Genomic DNA, 20,443 nt, shown 5'->3' on the forward strand with positions numbered 1-20,443 from the left:
AAAAATACCACTGTGGCAAAGGCATTCTCTATCTTAAATCCTAATGCTTTGACTGGATAAATAAAAAGCAACCCTGTTACATCTGCTGTTAGTTCTCTTTCTACAGTTACAGACCTTAGATCCTGAAAAAGCATAAAATAAGTAACAGGTACCTTGTGAGGTTCTCTACAATGAGACAGAAACTATGGTGTCTAGAACTAAAATATTTAAAATATCCGAATACAATATTCAGGTACTCTTGTGGTTTCAGAAAAGTCTGACTTTCAGACTCTTGAATAATGGGAAGCAGGAGTTATTTAATGCACTTAAAATATTTGGTTCTACTTTAGAACGCTTTAATAAGCACACATGAATAAAGGTCAGAAAATAAATTTTATCTAGGTTAAATATAAATCTGAAACTACTAGTAGTATCATTAAAATTACATGACATATTGTCACCTGTTCTTTTTTATTATTATTTTTTAAGCTAACTGGCTACGATTTTCCACAAAACCACTGTGTCTTAAAAATGCAACAACAACCGACAGATTTTTCTCTGGAAGAGAGGAGACAGAGTAAGGGTAGGCTCAAGGTAGACTCAGAAAAAGGGCTCAAGTTCATGCTGTTTGGATGATCAGATAATATTTTTTAATCATTTACTTCAGAAATAATTTTTAATAAACTTGTAACCAATCAAAATGTTTCAGAGAAATGGATCACTGGCAAAGTACTGCTTCTGACTGAAATGTGAGCTAGTTTCCAGATTTAGGACTTGTAAAGTAAGAAATCATGATAGTAACATGATATTAACATTTAATCCATATTTAAAGGTATTTTAATTTGCATATATTCATAGGACACACTTATTTGTTAAAAGGAAAGAGAGAAAAATTTATGGAATTGCTCTTTCAGAAAGAAGAAAAACTTCATGCTGTTTTATCTCATAATCACAGTTTAAGGAAAGCATCTGTTTTAACACACACAATTACCCTAAACCTCAAATATATATTGGCTTAGGTGAAAAAAAAAAATTAAAATGCTGAGAGGAAAGGGATTTACTACATTGAAGTCTTTAAATAGTATATGAGGTAATAGATATTTTTCATCAGCATTTAACAAATATATACGGTGTATGAGTAACATAGATTCATTGTGAGATAATTATGTTCTCAAACTCATTTAGACAAATGTCAAAAACGTTTACAGAACACAGTGGTGAAACATTAAAATAAGACAGGTATTTAAAAATATAACAGACAAAGGATGAGCAGGGTTCATAACCTCTGCTTTAGAAGAGGTTTCAAAATCTCTGCCTGCATCCTCAAAAGTATGATAATATATTAACTGTATTTATGCTTCTGTTAAATAAAATTATTAAGCTGTGAACTGAAATACAGCCATTTTATTTATAAGTTCTATGCAAAATAGCCTAAAACAGAGAGAAAAGGGCTTTTACTAGAATGTAGTACTATCAATGGGCATGTAATAGCAATGGGCCTGCCTACATTTCTGGCAAGCAGCAGCTACAGTCTACAAACCACTGATGGGCTGAACAAGCTATTAATGACAGTTGCTTTTCAACACTTAAAATGGCCAGACTGTGTTGCCTGACCACAAGGACAAGTAGGTCATCACTCTCGAATGTTATACAATATAAGAAGCATAAATGAGACCTCTGTGGGGAGAAAAAACCCACAGGTATGGCTCCAGAGTTCTTTTGCTATTCAACTATTAATAGAAAGCAAATCCCACTTAAAGTTGTAAATACTTATAACCCATTTTACTAAAAGATTTATCATCACTTATTTAACCTTCCACCTAGAGCTTAACAAGGTATTATTAGTTCTGGTGCCCAGCTCTAGCTCTGAAATATACAACTTAATATCCAGAACCCAAATAAAGAAAAAAAAAAATTGGCCCTCTGCGACTCTCACAGAGTAGTAAGATGATGAAATTGTGGCCCTGTTTAAACCCATGGAGTGTCTGTCTCTCCCAATCATTCACAGGCTGCAGAATCATACTCATGACTATATGGGGGATACATCTAGATTTTTCATTTGATCCAAGGGCCTTGTTCCCTGCCCACTTGTCTTTCAAGTCAATGCCTTTCAATGTATTTTTCTTTCTGGTGTTTGCTGGACCAGCAGCATTAGCCTCACGTGGGAGCTTGCTAAATGTGGACTCCTAAGCCCCACCCCAGACCCAGAGTTTAAATAGTATCTACAGGAGATTCATATGCACATTAAAGATGGAGGGGCACTGACCTAGGCCATGTTCCCCGACTCCTACGTATCTCCAGTTATTTGACTTTTCAGGAAAGAGAACAAGGGAAGCTTTAGAAGTATCATACTGATCAAGATAATTCACTTCATTCTCTGCCCAAGGAGACATGGCACAGCAGTCCTTCTTTCAAGTCAGAAACAACCCCAAAATTATTCTGACCTTAAAAAAAAGTGACAATTTTTCATTTAGCTCAAACCAATATATTCAGATCTTACGCCCTCTCCCAAGAGGAAAGGATAGCATTATTTGTATAGATTGCTAAAGAAAAAAAAAAAAACAATAATAGCTATACTATAATCACATGACAAGATTTATCTCCTGTACTTCTATAATTGTAACAATAAAAATGTATGTTACTGTCAGCTACTTGACTGTATTAAAAACACTCTAAAAAGAAAATATTTTAACCTCCATTGAATATTTCAATAAGAGCTACAACTCACTATATTATCCAGAAGTTAAAAACATAAGAGGTAGAAAAATATGAAGTCAGCTACCTTTGATATAACACAGAACTTAGAGTCAATTGTCCACAGTTTAGGACATCATTAATAAAACAAATCAGAAGCAACATCACCACCTAATAACCATCCACCTCCACTCCTTCAACCCTACTATGTTAACAGATGCATACTGGGGTCACATCAGAAAGTCTTTAATTTGTATATGATTTTTCATCAAATAAAAAGTACTATTTTCTTAAGTTCATTATAAAATCTAACTAAGCATGACATTATAAGCAATGATTTTCTCTAAGTCGCTGAGTAGATATTCACACTGAACTCTGAGATGTTTTGTATTCAATTCTGCTGACCATTCTGAACACTCTAGGAGGACTGCAGGGGACTGCATAGGATTCAAGGGCTATTGAACACTGATTTCTGACATTTTTCATTATAAATGTCTCTTTTGAGGCAAAAGTTTTGTAAGACACCGCCCCTTGCCATTGCCCCTGATAACAGCTTTAATATATAAATGGAAATAAAAACAAAAATCATCCCCAGGAAAAAAAAATGTGCAACACTAAAACGCCAAAATAGTGAACACAGGCCTAGAAGCTGGTGTTACCAGAGCACTAGCTAGAGCAAAGGGGCTTGAAAATGAGTGAAACCAGAAGAGGCAGCCTGAGGAAGCATTGCTTCTGGGAGAAAATCAGGTAAATAAAAAACATGGAAGAAAATAGTAAGAAACAAAGTGCTAAAGAGAAACAAGACATGCCAACCCCTTCCTCCCTGCCATCATCATCTGTTAGAGAATGATGCTTCAATATATTGTGGAAGGTCTTCCCTGGAGGCTCAGACAGTAAAGAGTACACTTACAATGCAGGAGACCTGGGTTCGATCCCTGGGTTGGCAAGATCCCCTGGAGGAGGGCATGGCAACCCACTTTACTATTCCTGCCTGGAGAATTCCATGGACAGAGGAGCCTGGTGGGCTACAGTCCATGGGGTCGCAAAGAGTCGGACATGATAAGCACAGTATATACTGCAGAAGAGGGGACCCTTAAACCAGGAGCCCTGTCTACAAAACATCTAGGATTTTTAAAGGGAAGGAAGGGAGGGAGAGAGGAAGGGAGGGAAACGAAGGGAGAGAAATCAAAATCACCCCGACATAGTAACCAGATTAAAACACTACAATAGATGAAAATTCTTCCCTTAAAACCAGTTACAAAGCACAAGACTCATTTAGACAAATAATAGAAAGAAAACCTAGAATCAGATATTCAAAGAATAAAAACATAAATGTAAGGGGGAAATATTTCAGATATGAAGGATACATTATAAGGTACACAAAAAAGAATAAATTTGAATGAAAACAATAAGAAATATTGAATTAAACCAGGAGAACAATTGAGAGAATTAAAAACAAAAATAAAATAAAAATCTGTAAAGGTAAAAATATAAGGCCGGTACCAGAGATATCTGGGATATCTGAATCTGGGAAAGATTGAAGGTGGGAGAAGAAGGGGACGACAGAGGATGAGATGGTTGGATGGCATCACCGACTCAATGGACATGAGTTTGAGTAAACTCTGGGAATTGGTGATGGACAGTGAGGCCTGGCATGCTGCAGTCCATGGGGTCGCAAAGAGTCAGACACGACTGATCAACTGAACTGAACTTAACTAAACCAGAGATATCAAAAGCAAGATTCAAATATCTTGAATAATATTTCAAGAAAGTCAAAGAAAACTGTGAGCCAAGGATTTTATGTCCAATCCAAGTTGTCATTCAAGTGGCAAGACTCCAGAAAAACAGCTTGGAATGTGCAAGATCTTGGGGAATATTGTACATATGAGCCACAGCTAAACAGAGAAAGAAACATAGTAAATATAATGATATGCAAGTAATTATGGAGTAATTTCCAGGATATACTAATGAGTGAAAAGAGAAAATTACAGTAAAAATATATACAATATGCTTTTTATAAGAAAGAGGAAATGGGAATACATACAAATAAGCATATAGTTGCTGTTGCTCTTTAGTGGCTAAGCAGTGGCTGACTCTTTGGCAACCCTATGGACTGTAGCCCACCAAGCTCCTCTGTCCATGGGATTTTCTAGGCAAGAATACTTGAGTGGGTAGCCATTCCCTTCTCGAGGGGATCTTCCTAACCTGGGGATCAAACCGAGGACTCCCACATTGCAGGCTTATTCTTTACCGTCTGAGTCACCAGGATATATTCTTTTTTTTTTTTTTTTTAATTTTAAAATCTTTAATTCTTACATGTGTTCCCAAACATGAACCCCCCTCCCACCTCCCCAGTCTATGTCTGACGCAGGATACAGCATGCTTGGGGCTGGTGCATGGGGATGACCCACAGAGGATATATTCTTAATCTTACGAAAAGCATAGGAAGTACAGATAAGAAATTAATAAAATTTGCTATCTACAAGAAATAGAGAATAGCTAGAAAGGAAGGGGGTAACACCTCTCTGAGAATACCACAGTATATAATATTTTGACTTCTGAAAACATGTTAACCTTATGGATATTCAAGCATAATTAAATCAACAAGAATGGGAACAAAGGCACCTAAAATTAAATATGAAGTGAAGTGAAGTGAAAGTCGTTCAGTAGTGTCTGACTCTGCAACCGTATGAACTTTACAGTCCACGGAATTCTCCAGGCCAGAATACTGGAGTGGGTAGCCTTTTCCTTCCCCAGGGGATCTTCCCAACCGAAGGATCGAACCCAGGTTTCCCACATTGTAGGTGGATTCTTTACCAGCTGTGCCACCAGGGAAGCCCATAAATGGGAACAAATGAATGTGACTATATTTCAAATGATTAAACTACACTCAAGGGGAAAAAACTGCAAATAAATCTTCAAGTCTTTTAATTAAGTCTGTTTTCAAAAGATACACTTGTAGTGATTTTGGAACTATTTTATGTATATTATATGATTGAGCAAATGGGTAAACATTTAGTGCTATAGGAGTCTGGATTCTCACTTTACATAAACACAAATATGAAATGGGGGAGAACAAGGAAGAACTCTGTGGTTTGGATTGAAATTGGAGACATCAGTATGACTCATATATTCTTAAAAATATCTATCTATGTACTAACCTCCCTCCCTCTATTTATCTGTCTAATCTAGGACTAAAAGTTCCTAGAAGTAAGAAAATTCCAGAGAAAATGAGCACATCACATGTCCAGACCTTGTCTCCTAAATACCATTCTCCTTTAAAATGAGATACAGTAATCTGGAGAAATGGCTGATTCTGGGAGTGGGACAGGGAAGGTTTAAGATGACTCTGAAACATGTTTATCAGAAAAAGAGGACGTGCTTAGGGAAAAAAAAAAAATAAGAGTATGTTGAAAGGACCCAGAAATCATCTTGAAAGAGGACTCTCTGGACAAATCTGGCATAATCTGAATGACAAAGTAAATAAGAAAAGTAACTGATAATAATCTGTTCATGAGTCTTTGTTCACAGTAAAAAGAAAAGTAAAATAAGAAGGATGGGCTTTTCTTTAGAGTAGAATGCACATCCGTGCTCAGTCATGTCTGACTCTTAGAGACCCTCCAGACCGTAACCCATCAGGCTTCTCTGTACATGGGATTTCCCAGGCAAGAATACTGTGGGAGTGGGTTGCCAATTCCAATTCCAGGTGATCTTCCTGACCCAGGGATTGAACCCACATTTCCTGCATTGGCTGGTGGATTCTATACTTACCACTGAGCAAACGTTTCATACACCTTCCTAGAAACATAAAACCTGGGACCTTATAGTAGAACGCTGGCTCCTAAATACAGGGGAGTAGTAAAGCTGGAAAAATCTCATTTTCTCAATCATCAGGCAAGAATTATCAATGGATCATGGGGCACCAACCTTCAAAGGCTGTGTTTAGAACTTTAAACAGACATAGTCTTTATGGGTGGTAGACAAGTTCGTGAGAAGATAAATAAAATGGTATTGGGGAGTATACTAAAATAAATTTAAGCCAAGAATGACACACTGGACAGTTCACAGGAAAAGGTGGCAACACAGATAGAAAGGAATAATGTAATAAAGACTGAATCAGGGCTTGAGAGATTGTGACAAATAAATGAATCAGCCCCTGAAGAGGTCCGAGGGAAACAAAGTCCATCCATCTTACTCTTCTCTCCATACATCCACACCTGCTTTCTCCCTTCCAGGGTTACAGATACTATATATATCAAGAAGAGCCCATAAACAGAGTACAGACAGTGCAACCATGTATGTGTCCTTGTGGTAAATATAACATACTTCATATCTCATTTTTCTTAACTATATTTAAATTTATACTGGATCTTACCCTCTCTCAGGACAATGCTAATTTTCTATGACAATTCAAGTAAATTTGGAAAGAAAAAGGCTGAAGAAGGCTACATAAATAGAAGAAACTAATTCTAAATGTGTGGGATGCTCTTCTCATTTTATTTTTACACTATATATTTTTTAAATCAATCTATTAGAATCTGTACTTCTAACTGTATTTGGCATACAGTCAATTCAAAGAAAGGGTACAAGGTCTAGAAGGCAAGGGCTATAAGTACTGTTCAGCAAACCTAAAGAGCCCAGAGTTGCTAGATTGACAGGTTTCCTTTGCGCTTAATCAATGAATTCTCACATTTACTTCTTTTTAGACAGTTATAAAGAATATCATTAACTTTACTGAATATTATTAGTGTACAAAACAATACATATATGTATATATGTGATATTATGCTATGTATTCATAATGTTGTTAATAGTTCACAGCCAGTGGGTAAATTTTACAATGTTAAGCTATAGAGTTTGAATAACTGGGGTAAAATGCATTATAATCATCTACTTCCACCACCTGTTATATTGATCCTGGCTCTCTAATCCCTAAAATGCGTTATCTTTGAAATAGATTTGATGTATATGACTCAGATAAAAATTAAATATAACTTAAAGAGAGTCAAGAATGGGAAATAATAATTTAACAAACCATTACTCCTGACTATAATTAATACACGTGGCTATATTTCATCAAAGGTTTTAAAATACCTATAGTTGAAGAACTCTGTTTAGATGAAATCTTATTTTAAAAGTTTAAAAGTATATAAAATAACTAAAAATGGGCACTGTTCTGGCTAAAGTGGGCAGTGGAAGCCTGGTGTGCTATTTGCTATGGGGAGAAAACCTGGCAGCCCAGGGCAGTTAGAAAATCACTGCTGCACAAGATTACAAGTCAAGTATAAATGCAAGAGATTGTCACTGAAAATAAATTCATACTAGTAAGTATGAAAATGTATAAAATTTAAACAAAGGAAGAATCTAACTTGTTTACTGATGAATATGAATCACATAAATATAAAGTCTTTTTATTAAATAATAATTTACAAGAGATTGGCACTACATTAGCTGTTCTTCCTTGTTATAAGCTGCCAACTGATACTGGCATTAGATGTTTTAGATTAATATTTTTATTGTAATGTCCATTTGTATCTCCAAAATATGTGTTGTACTATTAAGTGAGAAATGAAGATTCAAGAAATAATTTTTAATAATGAGAATAACAATGTTATTTATTTACTTCTAATCTGGAAATATATTCATAGTTCAATTTTTCTAACTTGGTTATTGTGTTCTGCTTTTAATAATCTGTAATTTTTAGCATGATTTAATCACTTTGAAAAGTCTAGATTTCCTCAGTTTCCTTTAGTTATTGAAGGAAAAACCAAAAATCCTTTCAACTCTAAAACTGCTATAAATAAAAATGGAGCTGCTCCTATTTGCTCTTGTGTGAGCAGAACAAAAAGCACATTAATAGTTAACAAAGCTACAATATGATACACGAATGAAGTCTTGCATGAAAAAACTACTTAGATTGTATTTACAAAAGAATCTCTATCATTAATTATTCAACATTTGGATCTGACCAGAAACCAGAGCATGACTTGATAATGCTCTGTTTAAATGAACTACTTAATGTTGTAATGAACACTCAATGTGGTGAGCTCAATGAATTTTGGACCTGGTATAATACAGCAGTTTTCCAACTTTTTGATCAATGGACAGATTTTAATGTTAAGTCAGTTGGAATTTCACTTGTGCTTTAAAAATGTTTACTGAAACCGAAAATTTTGCATCTCAATTATTTTATATTCTAAAACTGAATGTAGTTTAAACCAATGCATTATTCATAAAGCAAAGACATTAGGAAAAACAAAGCTGTGCACTTCTTTCAAAGCTGTTAAATTGCTAAAACATACCACATTTATGCATGCAATATTTGATTGTTTTTTTCTTAAAACACAAGCTTGTTTTTGTCAGATCAAGATATGCCAAAAATTCTACACCAAACATTTTTGTTTATAATTAAAGCAACCATCAATCCAAGGATTGTCATCCATTTTATTTCATCTCTACATCAAAAAAAAAAAAGTAATTTAAAAAAATTTTAATTCCCTTGAAATGATAAGATAAATGAAAATGTAAGTGCCTTCACATAATAACAGTAAGCTGACCCTTTGGGAAATGGTTGACTTTCTCAATACAAGGTATTCAAAGCTCATTCAAAAGTGTTCATTTAGAATGCAGATATCAAAGATGATGCAAATGTTCAAGAGAAAATTAGAACTTACCAGATGTTCTAATCCAGCTTTGATGTTTCCAGATTCCCTAAAATAGAAGAATAAAAGTTTAAAATAGTTGTTCAACCCTCGTCTCCTATAATTTATGTTTACCTCAAAAATATTGTACAAACCCCTATAATTTTTTCAAATATCTTTCCTAATGTTCATAATAACCCCATTTTTAAGGACAGAACAATTTCCTTAGGAACAGATAATTTATTTATATCTAATAGTAGTATTAACACTAAAATTTATATTCATCTAGTAAAATGTTTCAGATTTTTCAGTCAGCGGAGAACAAAAAAAAAATCAAATATATTATCATTTTACTATTTGTACACTATCTTTTACATTAGCTTTTTCACTTGAGTTTATTTTTTTAACATTTATTACGAAAATGTTCAAACATACAGATTCTATCAACCATCTAGATTTGACATTTTATCTACCATCTACAATTGACATTTTACTATATTTGCTTTATCAAATGCCCATCCATCAATAGGTGTGCTTTTATACAAAGAATGTGCACACAAAAATAATATTTATCAGTGTATAGCTAAGACACTAAATCTTAAATTTTTTCCTACCATTAATTTTATCAACTTAGTGCCTACTATAAATCAGAACCTAAAATTATAATATTGAAAAATTAATCACCAATGAAAACACAAACATCAAATATCACAATATATATTTTAAGTATTTAATTTCTTGCTTTTCACTAAAAAAAAAAGAGAGAGACCTGATGAGACAAAATACAAATAACTGTACAAGTAGCAAAGATAATTTAAATACACATTTGGTGGAATATGGAAATAGTTGGATGTTTTTTCCTGATTTCAGTTAATGCTAATTTATTAGTATGAAATGGACTTTCCCCATTTTCACTCTGATCAAGCAGTATTTTAATTCCATTATTAAGACCACACCTTACTTGCTTTAACACAAAATTATACTTCTACCACAATGCAGAAAATAATTATGGAACATCTGACAACAGTACTGCATTCATGATGTTTAATCTTTTCCCCACACCTATTTTTCTCTGTAGGGCTCCCAATGTTATTTCTTTTCTCTTTATTTTGTCTCCAATTTTTTTTTTTTTTTTTTTTTTTGCCAAAAATATATTTACTTCTGTTTCCTTTGTCTTGTTATATAATCTTTTTTCAAATTTCCCTATCTTTTCCTTTTGGATCAACTGCTTGAAAACTATACTAGTGGTTTCCAATGTTTCCTCTCACTGCCCAGTCTGGCATCTTGGGAATAAACTCCACTGTCTACTGATTACTACTCCTCTTTAGCCATTCTCTTTTCTGCTTCTGACAATGCTATATAATCAACATTTTAAAATTTAAGGATTTCTGAAACTCATTCTCTGGATACAGTTCTAATGTCAAATGACAGAAATAGATTGCAACAAGGCGTGTCACAGCAGGCCAGTAACTACATAATTATTTTTACCTTTATTATTATAAGATTAATATATTTACTAGAGCTGGAAGTCTGATGAATTTTTAAGTGTTCACAGGGAAGTTTTCATATAACTTGTGTAGTTTAAAATTTAAACAAAAATAATAATACACACAGTAAAACATCTGACAGTGTAATATGTGTGTGTGTGTGTGTGTGTGTGTATACATACTACAACAAAATTAAATCTTCCTATCACTCACCCCTAGTTCTCAATCACTGATATTAGCTATTTATGTGTCCTTCCAAAGACAGTCTCTGCATATGTGTGCATACTTCTGTGTGTGTCTGTGTGCTTCTCTTTTTCTCTTTTCAACCCGAACAGAAGCATACTATACACATTGCTTTGCTCCTGAACTCAGCAATCTATGTTAGAGTGAAGTATATTTATACTATATAATTCACATCTACTTTATTTTTCCCCATGGGTACATTGTCACACCATGGTTCTTACTGGAAAATAATACAGTATAAGAGAACAAAAATGCTCAGATTCAAAGTAAAAGTCCATAATTTATTATCTGAAACCACTGAGGCTAGACATGTTTCATCAGAATATTTTGGAATTTTTTGGTACTCTGTTTTGGTATAAGGATATGCTTTACACTCATTGGATTTATGTATGTTTTATCTACTATTTGAAATGTTCAAAAGGATCCGCTATACTAAATTTTTAACTGGTATTTATGTTTCAGCCAGCTTAATCAAACTTGGCATTGTTTATATATTCAAGTTTTTTTCAATGTTTTGTTGAATGAGTTTAATAAATTGAGCACTAAAGTTTAAAAACAAAATAAGAAAAACAAACAAACAAAAAATATTTTGGGTTTTAAGGAAAGTAATAAGGTACATATGGTGTATGTCATAAAACACTGACAGCAATACTTGAAGCAGCATCTCATCATCATACATATTAATAATTCTGAAAGAAAAATATGAATGTCCACACAAAATGGGATAAACAAAGACGATAAACAGCTTCATTGTTTTGCTGTCAACTGACTTTATCACAAACTTAGGGAACATCTCTCAGTTTTCAGAGTTATTTGTATTTTGGAATCAAGGATAAGAAACTATTCTTTAAAAAAGAAAGAAAGATTGGCTGGCTATTGTTTCATTATGTTTCCAAGGAATTCTTTAAATTAAATGATTTTAGGAAATACACATTCTGAATGACACGCCTGAAAGAAAACTAAGCATCTTCCTTGACACATGTCCCTTTCCTTCACTACCAAATATAAACAAATAGAATCAACCACAAGATCCTGGCTATCCAACATCCTTAATTATCACGTAGTGTTAACCACTTCTTTCTATCTTCACAACTATGTCTTATTTTAGGCCATCATCTTTTCTCTCTCAGATTATTGAAAAGCTTCTTAATGGGTCTCAATGCCCCCTGGCTTGCCCTATGTCAATTCCTTCTCTGTAAGACAGCAAGATCTTTGTAAAATTAAGCTTGATCATGTCAATTATCTTCTTAAAATCCATGGCATACTACTATTCCCTCTGTTATTGTCAAAGCTATACCACATGGAAAGTGGTAGCAAATACCATAACAGACTACATACAACCTAAATAAAACCTCCTATGGAGAAACCTCTTTTCCTCACAAATGAAGTAATGAGCTCTTTCCATGCATTCACATCACAAAATTCCCATACTTTAGACTGTAGCCCACCAGGCTCCTCTGTCCATGGAATTTTTCAGGCAAGAATACTAGAGTGGGTTGCCATTTCCCACTCGAGGGAATCTTCCCAACCCAGTGATCAAACCCACATTTCTTGCATCTCCTGCATTGGTGGGCAGATTCTTTATCACTGCACCACCTGGAAAGCCCCCTGGGTAGATGTACCCAGCCCCATAACACTCAAAGAACCAAGATAACTGCAACAGTGATGGGTTGTTTGGGAGAACAGTATTGGGAGTTTTGTGTATGTGTGTGGTGGATAATGGGTGGTTGTTTTGCTTTGCTTTGTTTTGTTTTTTAAAAAGCAGGAGGACACTAAGGGGAAAAAGTGGTTGATTGAGGCCACAGTAGAACAATTAATCTGGATAAGCACAAGCTAGAGCCTAGACTTTTACCCCTACCCTTAGATTAAAATTACTAGCCAAAGTAGCTGAATGTTGCAAGGAAATAAAAGAGAAATCCACGAGGCAAATTTTTAAGAACTCTGAGGTGTTCTTAAAAATAACAGAATAACAACAAAGAAAGTAACTTCATCCAGAGAAAACAGACTGAGCAAGAATATAAGTATAATAACATATTCAAAGATAGGGGAAGATTTTTAGAAATTAAATATGAAAAATGGTTATAAAAAGTAATCAATATACTGCTACTGCTGCTAAGTCGCTTCAGTCATGTCCAAATCTGTGCGACTCCATAGATGGCAGCCTACCAGGCTCCACCCCTGGGATTCTCCAGGCAAGAACACTGGAGTGGGTTGCCATTTCCTTCTCCAATGTATGAAAGTGAAAAGTGAAAGTGAAGTCGCTTAGTCATGTCCGACTCTTCGCAACCGCATGGACTGCAGCCTTCCAGGCTCCTCCGTCCATGGGATTTTCCAGGCAAGAGTACTGGAGTGGGGTGCCATTGCCTTCTCTGAATCAATATGAGATAATGAGTATTAGAAATACAATAGTTTGAAATAAGCAACCCAGAGGATGAACTGAAAGCACAATAACTATAGACCAAGAATGAATTAGTGAGCTAGAACACAGAAAGAACTCTCCTAGAAGGCCATAGGAAAGGTATGAAAGAACAAACAAGAGATAAAATTAAGAACAGGAGTAGAAGTATGAACATCTGTATAATAAGAATCCTAGAAGGAAAGCAAAGACAAAATAAAAGGGAATAAATATTTGAAGAAACAGTGACAAATATTTCCTAGATATAGAAATACTCAAATCTTAGACTGAAAGGGTACATACAGCAGTGAGTAGAAGAATTAAAGAAAAATCACAGCAAAGTATTATATAAAGATAATTAAGGCTATACTATTATAGACCAAGAGAAAAGTTTCCAGAAAGAAAAAGCACACTCCTCTAGAAGATTAGCACTGACATCAGATTACTTAACACTAATGCTAGACAGCGGAGTGTAAGCTTTCAAGAGAAAGTGAATAAAAAAGCTGTGAACCTAGAATTAATATTCAACAAATAAACTATTATTTAAATTAAAGGAAAAATAAAGAAATATTCAGCATACAAAATCTTAGGATATTCACCACACAAAGATATTATATGAAAAAAGTTCTGAGGAAGAGAAAAAAATTCAGGAAGAAGCAAGCAAGCAAAATAAAGCAAGTAGAGCCTGGCATGGAACATAGTAATTACTGTAATACTAAGTAATCAGTGACTAAAAAGAAAATTAAAGAAAGGCCACCATAACAAAAATACCAGAGAAGATTCTTAGATTGGGTATGAAACAAATCTAGGGATGTGTGATTTACATGAGACACACAGGACAAAAAGGATTCAGAATGGTTTCTAAAAGAGATATTATAACCAGGCAAACACAAACCAAAAGAAAGCTGGGCTAGTGACTTTAATGACAAAATACATTTAAGCCACTTTGTGGCACACTTGGTAAAGAATCCACCTGCAGTGCAGGAGTCCACCTGCAGTGAGGAGACCTGGATTCGAGTCCTAGGTTGGGAAGCTCCCCTAGAGAAGGAAATGACAACCCACTCCAATATTCTTGCCTGGGAAATCCCATGGACAGAGGAGCCTCACAGGCTACAGTCCATGGGGTTGCAAGAGCTGGACAGAACTTAGCACCTAAATCACCACCCCTCCATATATGTATACATATATTTGATACGTATATATTCTGCTATATACATATGTTGATATGTATATATTTTGCTATATACATGTGTATATACATAAACACACACACTGAAGAAGGCCATTCTCTTCAAGTAAAGAATATAATAGATCAAGTGACAGTGAAAGTGAATGTTGCTCAGTCGTGTCTGACTCTTTGCAACCCCATAGACTGTACAGTCCATGGAATTCTCCAGGCCAGAATACTGGAGTGGGTAGCCTTTCCCTTCTCCAGGGGATCTTCTCAAACCAGGGATTGAACCTAGGTTTCCAGCATTGCAGGCAGATTCTTTACCAGCTGAGCCACCAGGGAAGCTCAAGAATAATGGAGTGGGTAGCCTACTCTTCTCCAGTGGATCTTCCCAACCAAGGAATCAGACTGGGGTCTCCTGCATCACAGGCAGATTCTTTACCAGCTGAGCTACCAGGCAAGCCCCATAACAGAACAAGACATTTTCATTTATATCTAGAAGGTGTGCATATTTGTAAAGCTTAATATGTATCATAGCTTGGGACACCGAAGTTTCAACAAATTCTTCATGAAAATCAGTTTTGTTTAGTCTTACTTTGGGCAGAAAGACAAGGAAGGGTGGCCATCTCAAAAATAACACATATAAACTATCATGAGTACATAAATACTACATAAGAGAGCATGATGTATAACACCGGTTCTAAAAGTAAAATATTTTAAATCTAAGTTCTACAACAAAACAGTTGAATGAGCTTGGGTAATAATCCAACTTCTCTGAAGCTCAAATGGTTCACCTATGATGTACAGATTTTTTAACTCTTGTTTTACCTAACACATAGGGTGGCTGTGAAAAAATAAGCAAGATAAAATATATGAAAGTACACTATATATTGTAATATGCTATATAAATCTGTTATTGGATAGATATTTTAACACAAAAGTCTTTAAGAGTGGTTCCAAAAGGCTAAAACAATTTTTTTTTTTTTTAGAGAGAGAGATAAGATTCAAGACATTGACAGAAGGATCTTACAACAAATGGTATAAAGCCTGTCCTCTTTAGTGGTCTGTCTCTTGGGTTGTCCCTGTCATGACTTCATCAATATTTGTGCAACTCCTTTTGCCCTGTGCTGAAAGCAGACTTAATTCAATTATAGGTTTCAAAACTGATAAAATGGTCCTGAAGTGGAAAATGGGAAGAGATTATTGGCAAATGAATAAAGATTTGTATCGAACTAACACACAGGAGTACAGCAGGTCTTTTTTTAATCATTCCCTGTCTTAAATCTTCTGGGAACCATGAGTTTCCCTTCCCCTCATGCAGCACATCGATTTCTGAATTAGACTGCAATATTAAATAATTAATATACTTGCCATGATTGATGTTTTGCATTAGTTGAATATTAGGTTATCAATCAAAATCCACTTGGTTTAATGTAATAATATTGAAAAAGTGTCACGGGCTGTTCATCCAATTTGTAGTTGAGGCAGCACAGATAGTTATGTTGGCATAACACAAGGCTTTAAAGCAGGAAATGCAGTGGCTCAACATGTATGAGGCAGACATCTTGAAACTAACTGGGACAGGCTGAGGTTGTCCTAAATAAACCTTGTGACACTTGTCAGTGTTGATGTTAGGTCTCCTTCCAGTAAGAAGATGATGCCACGTATCAATCACACTATGGCAGACAAGAATAAAATTAAAATAAAGTTAATGATTTACCTTTGTGGTAAACAGATATCATTATTCTGCCAAAGAAAGCATGCTCTAAATCTAGAAATTCTTGCTATTATACAGCTTATCCTCTTAAGAAATTTCTAAACAAACAGACTGACTGTTTAGATCTCGTCTTACTAGGAAGGGATCAACACTTTTTAAAAAATGTGAGAACAAATTACACCAAAATGATCATTCGGGTTTTAAAATGGTCTAAGGGAATCTGGTCAAGCAGTCAAAATTAATAATAGTATTTATTTTTAAAAAACAACATTCCATTTGATGATGATATTCTCCTTTGCTTTCAATATTTTGCATCAAAACTGTAAACTACAAACCTGGAGAAACATTTTTAATCACTTGCTTCTCCTAGTAAATTTAACTCATCACTATTAAATCAATCTAAAATCTATTATGAACTGACTTATATAAGCAATAGTTTATAATAAATTAAACGAAAGACATCCAAAAGAAAAGTAACTGCTTGGGTGGGAAGTAGAAAAGTAACAACATAAAATATAAACCAGAACCATTTCAGAAAGCAAGCCAAAAATCAGTGAGTATCTATTACAAAATAGAAACTATAATACATGTAACTAAATAAAGTAGCATTAAAGTCTCATTTCATTCACCAAGAAATACAAGATTAAATGTATTTATAATCAGTAATGTACATGTATTAACCCACATAAAATATGCATATATACAATAATTGTAAAAAACAGTTTAACTTAAGTAATAAGGTTTTTATAGGTTTTTTGGTCATGAACTAAGCATATTATCCACTTTTAAAAGATTATTATGATGCAGTTTTCTACAGCTATAAGAAATAAGATCACAGGTAATTTTGTACTCTCACATAAAGCAAAAATCTATGTGAGCTGGGTTTTTTTTTTCTTTTTATAATGGCAGTAAAGGTTTTTAAAAGCCTGAGTTATAAGTTATAAATATATCTACACCTCCTATCTCAAATAATAATTAACAACTTTTTTTTACATGTATAAGACCTTTTCTGTTAGTATCAAATGTTATTAATGAAAAATCTGGTAATATTATAAATTTAAGAAAAACCTGGGTTCAAAATCCAACTCTACTGCTTAACTAAATAACTTTGTCAGGATATATATCTTCTCTAATTTGCCATTCTTAAACTCAAATAAAGGACTGAAGATAATCAGCATGCATATACCAGCACTCAATAACTACTGGTTCAGTATGACAGATTAATGGACTGCATTTCACTTTCAAAATCAAGAAACATCTTTATAGATGTTACCTTTTTTAATCACTGTAAAATCTATTTCAATTGTTAATACTTACAAATGAAAGGCAGTCTACTTTTCAAATAAATACACAAAAAGAGCTTGGCCCAATGGACATCATCCAATAAAAGTGCCATCTATATCTTGACATAAGAAGTACATTCTTCTATCCTGATCTCTGAATGGAAGCAGAATTTAAAAGTACACTGAAAAAAGTAGGCAGAAATAATTTCTTAATAACCTGATTTTTTAAGTATTTTTAACCCCAATAACAAAAATACAGAATATCACCAAGTTCCAAGAAGATCTTCCTGAAATTCTCAGAAAATTCTTAGTACTTTTCTCCTGATTGGAAAATACCTTGCAAATTAGTGGATCTAAGTATATATATTTTATATATAGGAGAAGGAAATGGCAACCCACTCCAGTATGCTTGCCTGGAAAATCCCAGGGAGGGAGGAACCTGGTAGGTTACACTCCATGGGGTCGCAGAGAGTCGGACATGACTGAGCAACTTCACTTTCACTTTTCACTTTCACTTTTTCAAATATATATTCTCAGGTGACCAGATTGCATAACGGTTGTTTTCAGACATTTGTATTTTACAAGTAGTTGTTGATCTGACCGATTATTATTTACAATAAATTTTGCTCTAGTTTATAAATCATTCACACAGACAAGTGTACTATGGTTACTGAATTTTATGTGTACTATTTTCTTTTTTAAATTATTTAATTAGTTTCACAAATATTACTGAGCATCCATTATATCAGGACAAGTTTAAAGTAAACATATTAAACAGCTGAGGACTTAGGACACACACACATACAGTTTATTCCAACAGGAAGCTGTAACACTTAAGTTGGTACATATCGTAAGTTACATTCATTCAGGTAAACAAGTTTTGGGACGTCACAAAAAGGCCTACATGAGAAAGAAAAGAGGTCTGATATTTTCCAAGCTATTCTCTAAACAACAGTCTCAGATGAAGAAAAACTAAGAGAATTCATCACAAGTAGATCTGATATTTAAAAAAACTGCTAAAAAAAGTGTTTCAGACCAAGGGAAATTATACTAGAAAAAGAACTGAACATTGAGAACGAAGGAAGAGCAACTGAAATAATTTACTGAGTACTCTCATACTTTTCTTAGGCTCCATGATAAATTCTAAGTGGATAATAAAAACAATAACAACAAAATAAACATTATCAAGGAAAAGTATCTTGGATGTTTAATCCATAATGTCAAACCTAGGTGAATACATGAAATAGTTAACGTCTAAGCCAGGCAAGGAAAATGCATATGAACATGCTACCTATGTGCTATTTCCACATGCAGGCCTAAGGCTCCTAATGAGTGGCAATCCTCTTTCCCACTGAAACCAGATGTAGTTCAAGAATCATTCTTAACACTGTGCTCTAAGGAGTCACTGCCAATTGTCTGCAGTGAGCAAGTGAGACGCAACTTGTTTGCCACCACTCCCTTCAATCCATGTGCTTGACCTGGTTCAAGAGAAATTTAAAACAAGAGAAACAGTCATGTGTGTTAGAGGGTTGGGAAATATTTCAAAGACAAGGGGTAATTTTAGCAGGATCCTGAAGGATTAATTTCATTTGAGCAAAGTGGGTAAGCAGAAAAGAGGCAGGAAGAACAAGCCCAAAGGTCCCACGTGATCTGTTAGAGGTCAAGTAAGGAGAATAGCCTGCCCAGAATAGATGCAGGTTAAAAGGTTATATATTTCTTTTCATCTTTAATTTTAAGTAATTTTTACATGTAAGTTTTCAAGGGTATCATGTGCAATTGTGCGTGTTGCTCATTATGTGGGAGGAAAAAAAGAAAAACCAAATGGGGCAGTAGAAGCTAAAGGCTATGTGCCCCGGCCAAGCAGAGCATTCTGCTGTGGTACTGCATTCATCAGAAAGGACGGCTTTTCCAATTAGGCTCAAAGGTGCCATATGGACTAGCAGTCCCACAAATAACAATGATTATTATACAGAAATTCAAAATCACAGCTACTTCTAATGAAGAAGAAAATAAAAATCACCTGACATCCTACCAACCAAGATAATACCTCAAACATGTTTTAGTTTTTCCCTCCCTTCTTATGTAAGCAAACAAATACACTTATTTTCTTACAAGTATGGAATAGTCATTGATTTATTATGTACTTACATAGCTTAAATTTTTTCATTACTTAATTATATACTATAGTTAAACAGCTCTTGAAGAATCAATAAATGTTTACATATAATATTATTACTGTTTACATACTATTCTGTTCATAAAAATACAACAGGTTAACATATCCACTACTCTTAGAAACTTGCATTGTTTCTGATTTCTAATTCTAAATAAAATGAGGGTGTAAAAAAAGGACAATTGATCATGAGATTTAAAAATTATTTATTAATTTTATGTTATGTTATTTCTCTTGCAGGACTAGGGTAAGTAATTTTTAAAAGGACAAATAAATCAGTATATTTCACCTCTAGTACTTAAGCCTAAATAAATTTATCTACTATATTTGTTAAATATTAATTTATATTTAAATATAGTTATCATGTATAATAAATACAATTAAATAAAATTTGTACTTTCAAGAAAGTTCATTATTATAAACTAATGTTCCAAAAGCTTCCTAAAAGCAATATCTACCTATATGTGTAAACAGTAAACAATTCTGAATAGAAGATAACAAACACATATAAGTACTGGCTCCAAAATCACTACAGATGGTGACTGCAGCCATGAAATTAAAAGACGCTTATTCCTTGGAAGGAAAGTTATGACCAACCTAGAGAGCATATTCAAAAGCAGAGACATTACTTTGCCAACAAAGGTTCGTCTAGTCAAGACT

General features: G+C 34.1%; 1 protein-coding gene across 1 annotated transcript in view; it reads right to left on the minus strand.

Moving 5' to 3' along the window:
- The window catches only part of RSRC1 (arginine and serine rich coiled-coil 1), a 444,672-nt gene that overhangs the window by 240,387 nt on the left and 183,842 nt on the right, over positions 1-20,443 (minus strand). The window contains exon 5 of the mRNA XM_052637705.1: positions 9,348-9,384. Coding sequence (XP_052493665.1) covers positions 9,348-9,384 — 37 coding nt within the window. The remainder of the gene's footprint in view (positions 1-9,347; positions 9,385-20,443) is intronic.

The sequence above is a fragment of the Budorcas taxicolor genome, chromosome 1 (assembly GCF_023091745.1).
Source record: "Budorcas taxicolor isolate Tak-1 chromosome 1, Takin1.1, whole genome shotgun sequence".
Lineage (NCBI taxonomy): Eukaryota > Metazoa > Chordata > Mammalia > Artiodactyla > Bovidae > Budorcas > Budorcas taxicolor.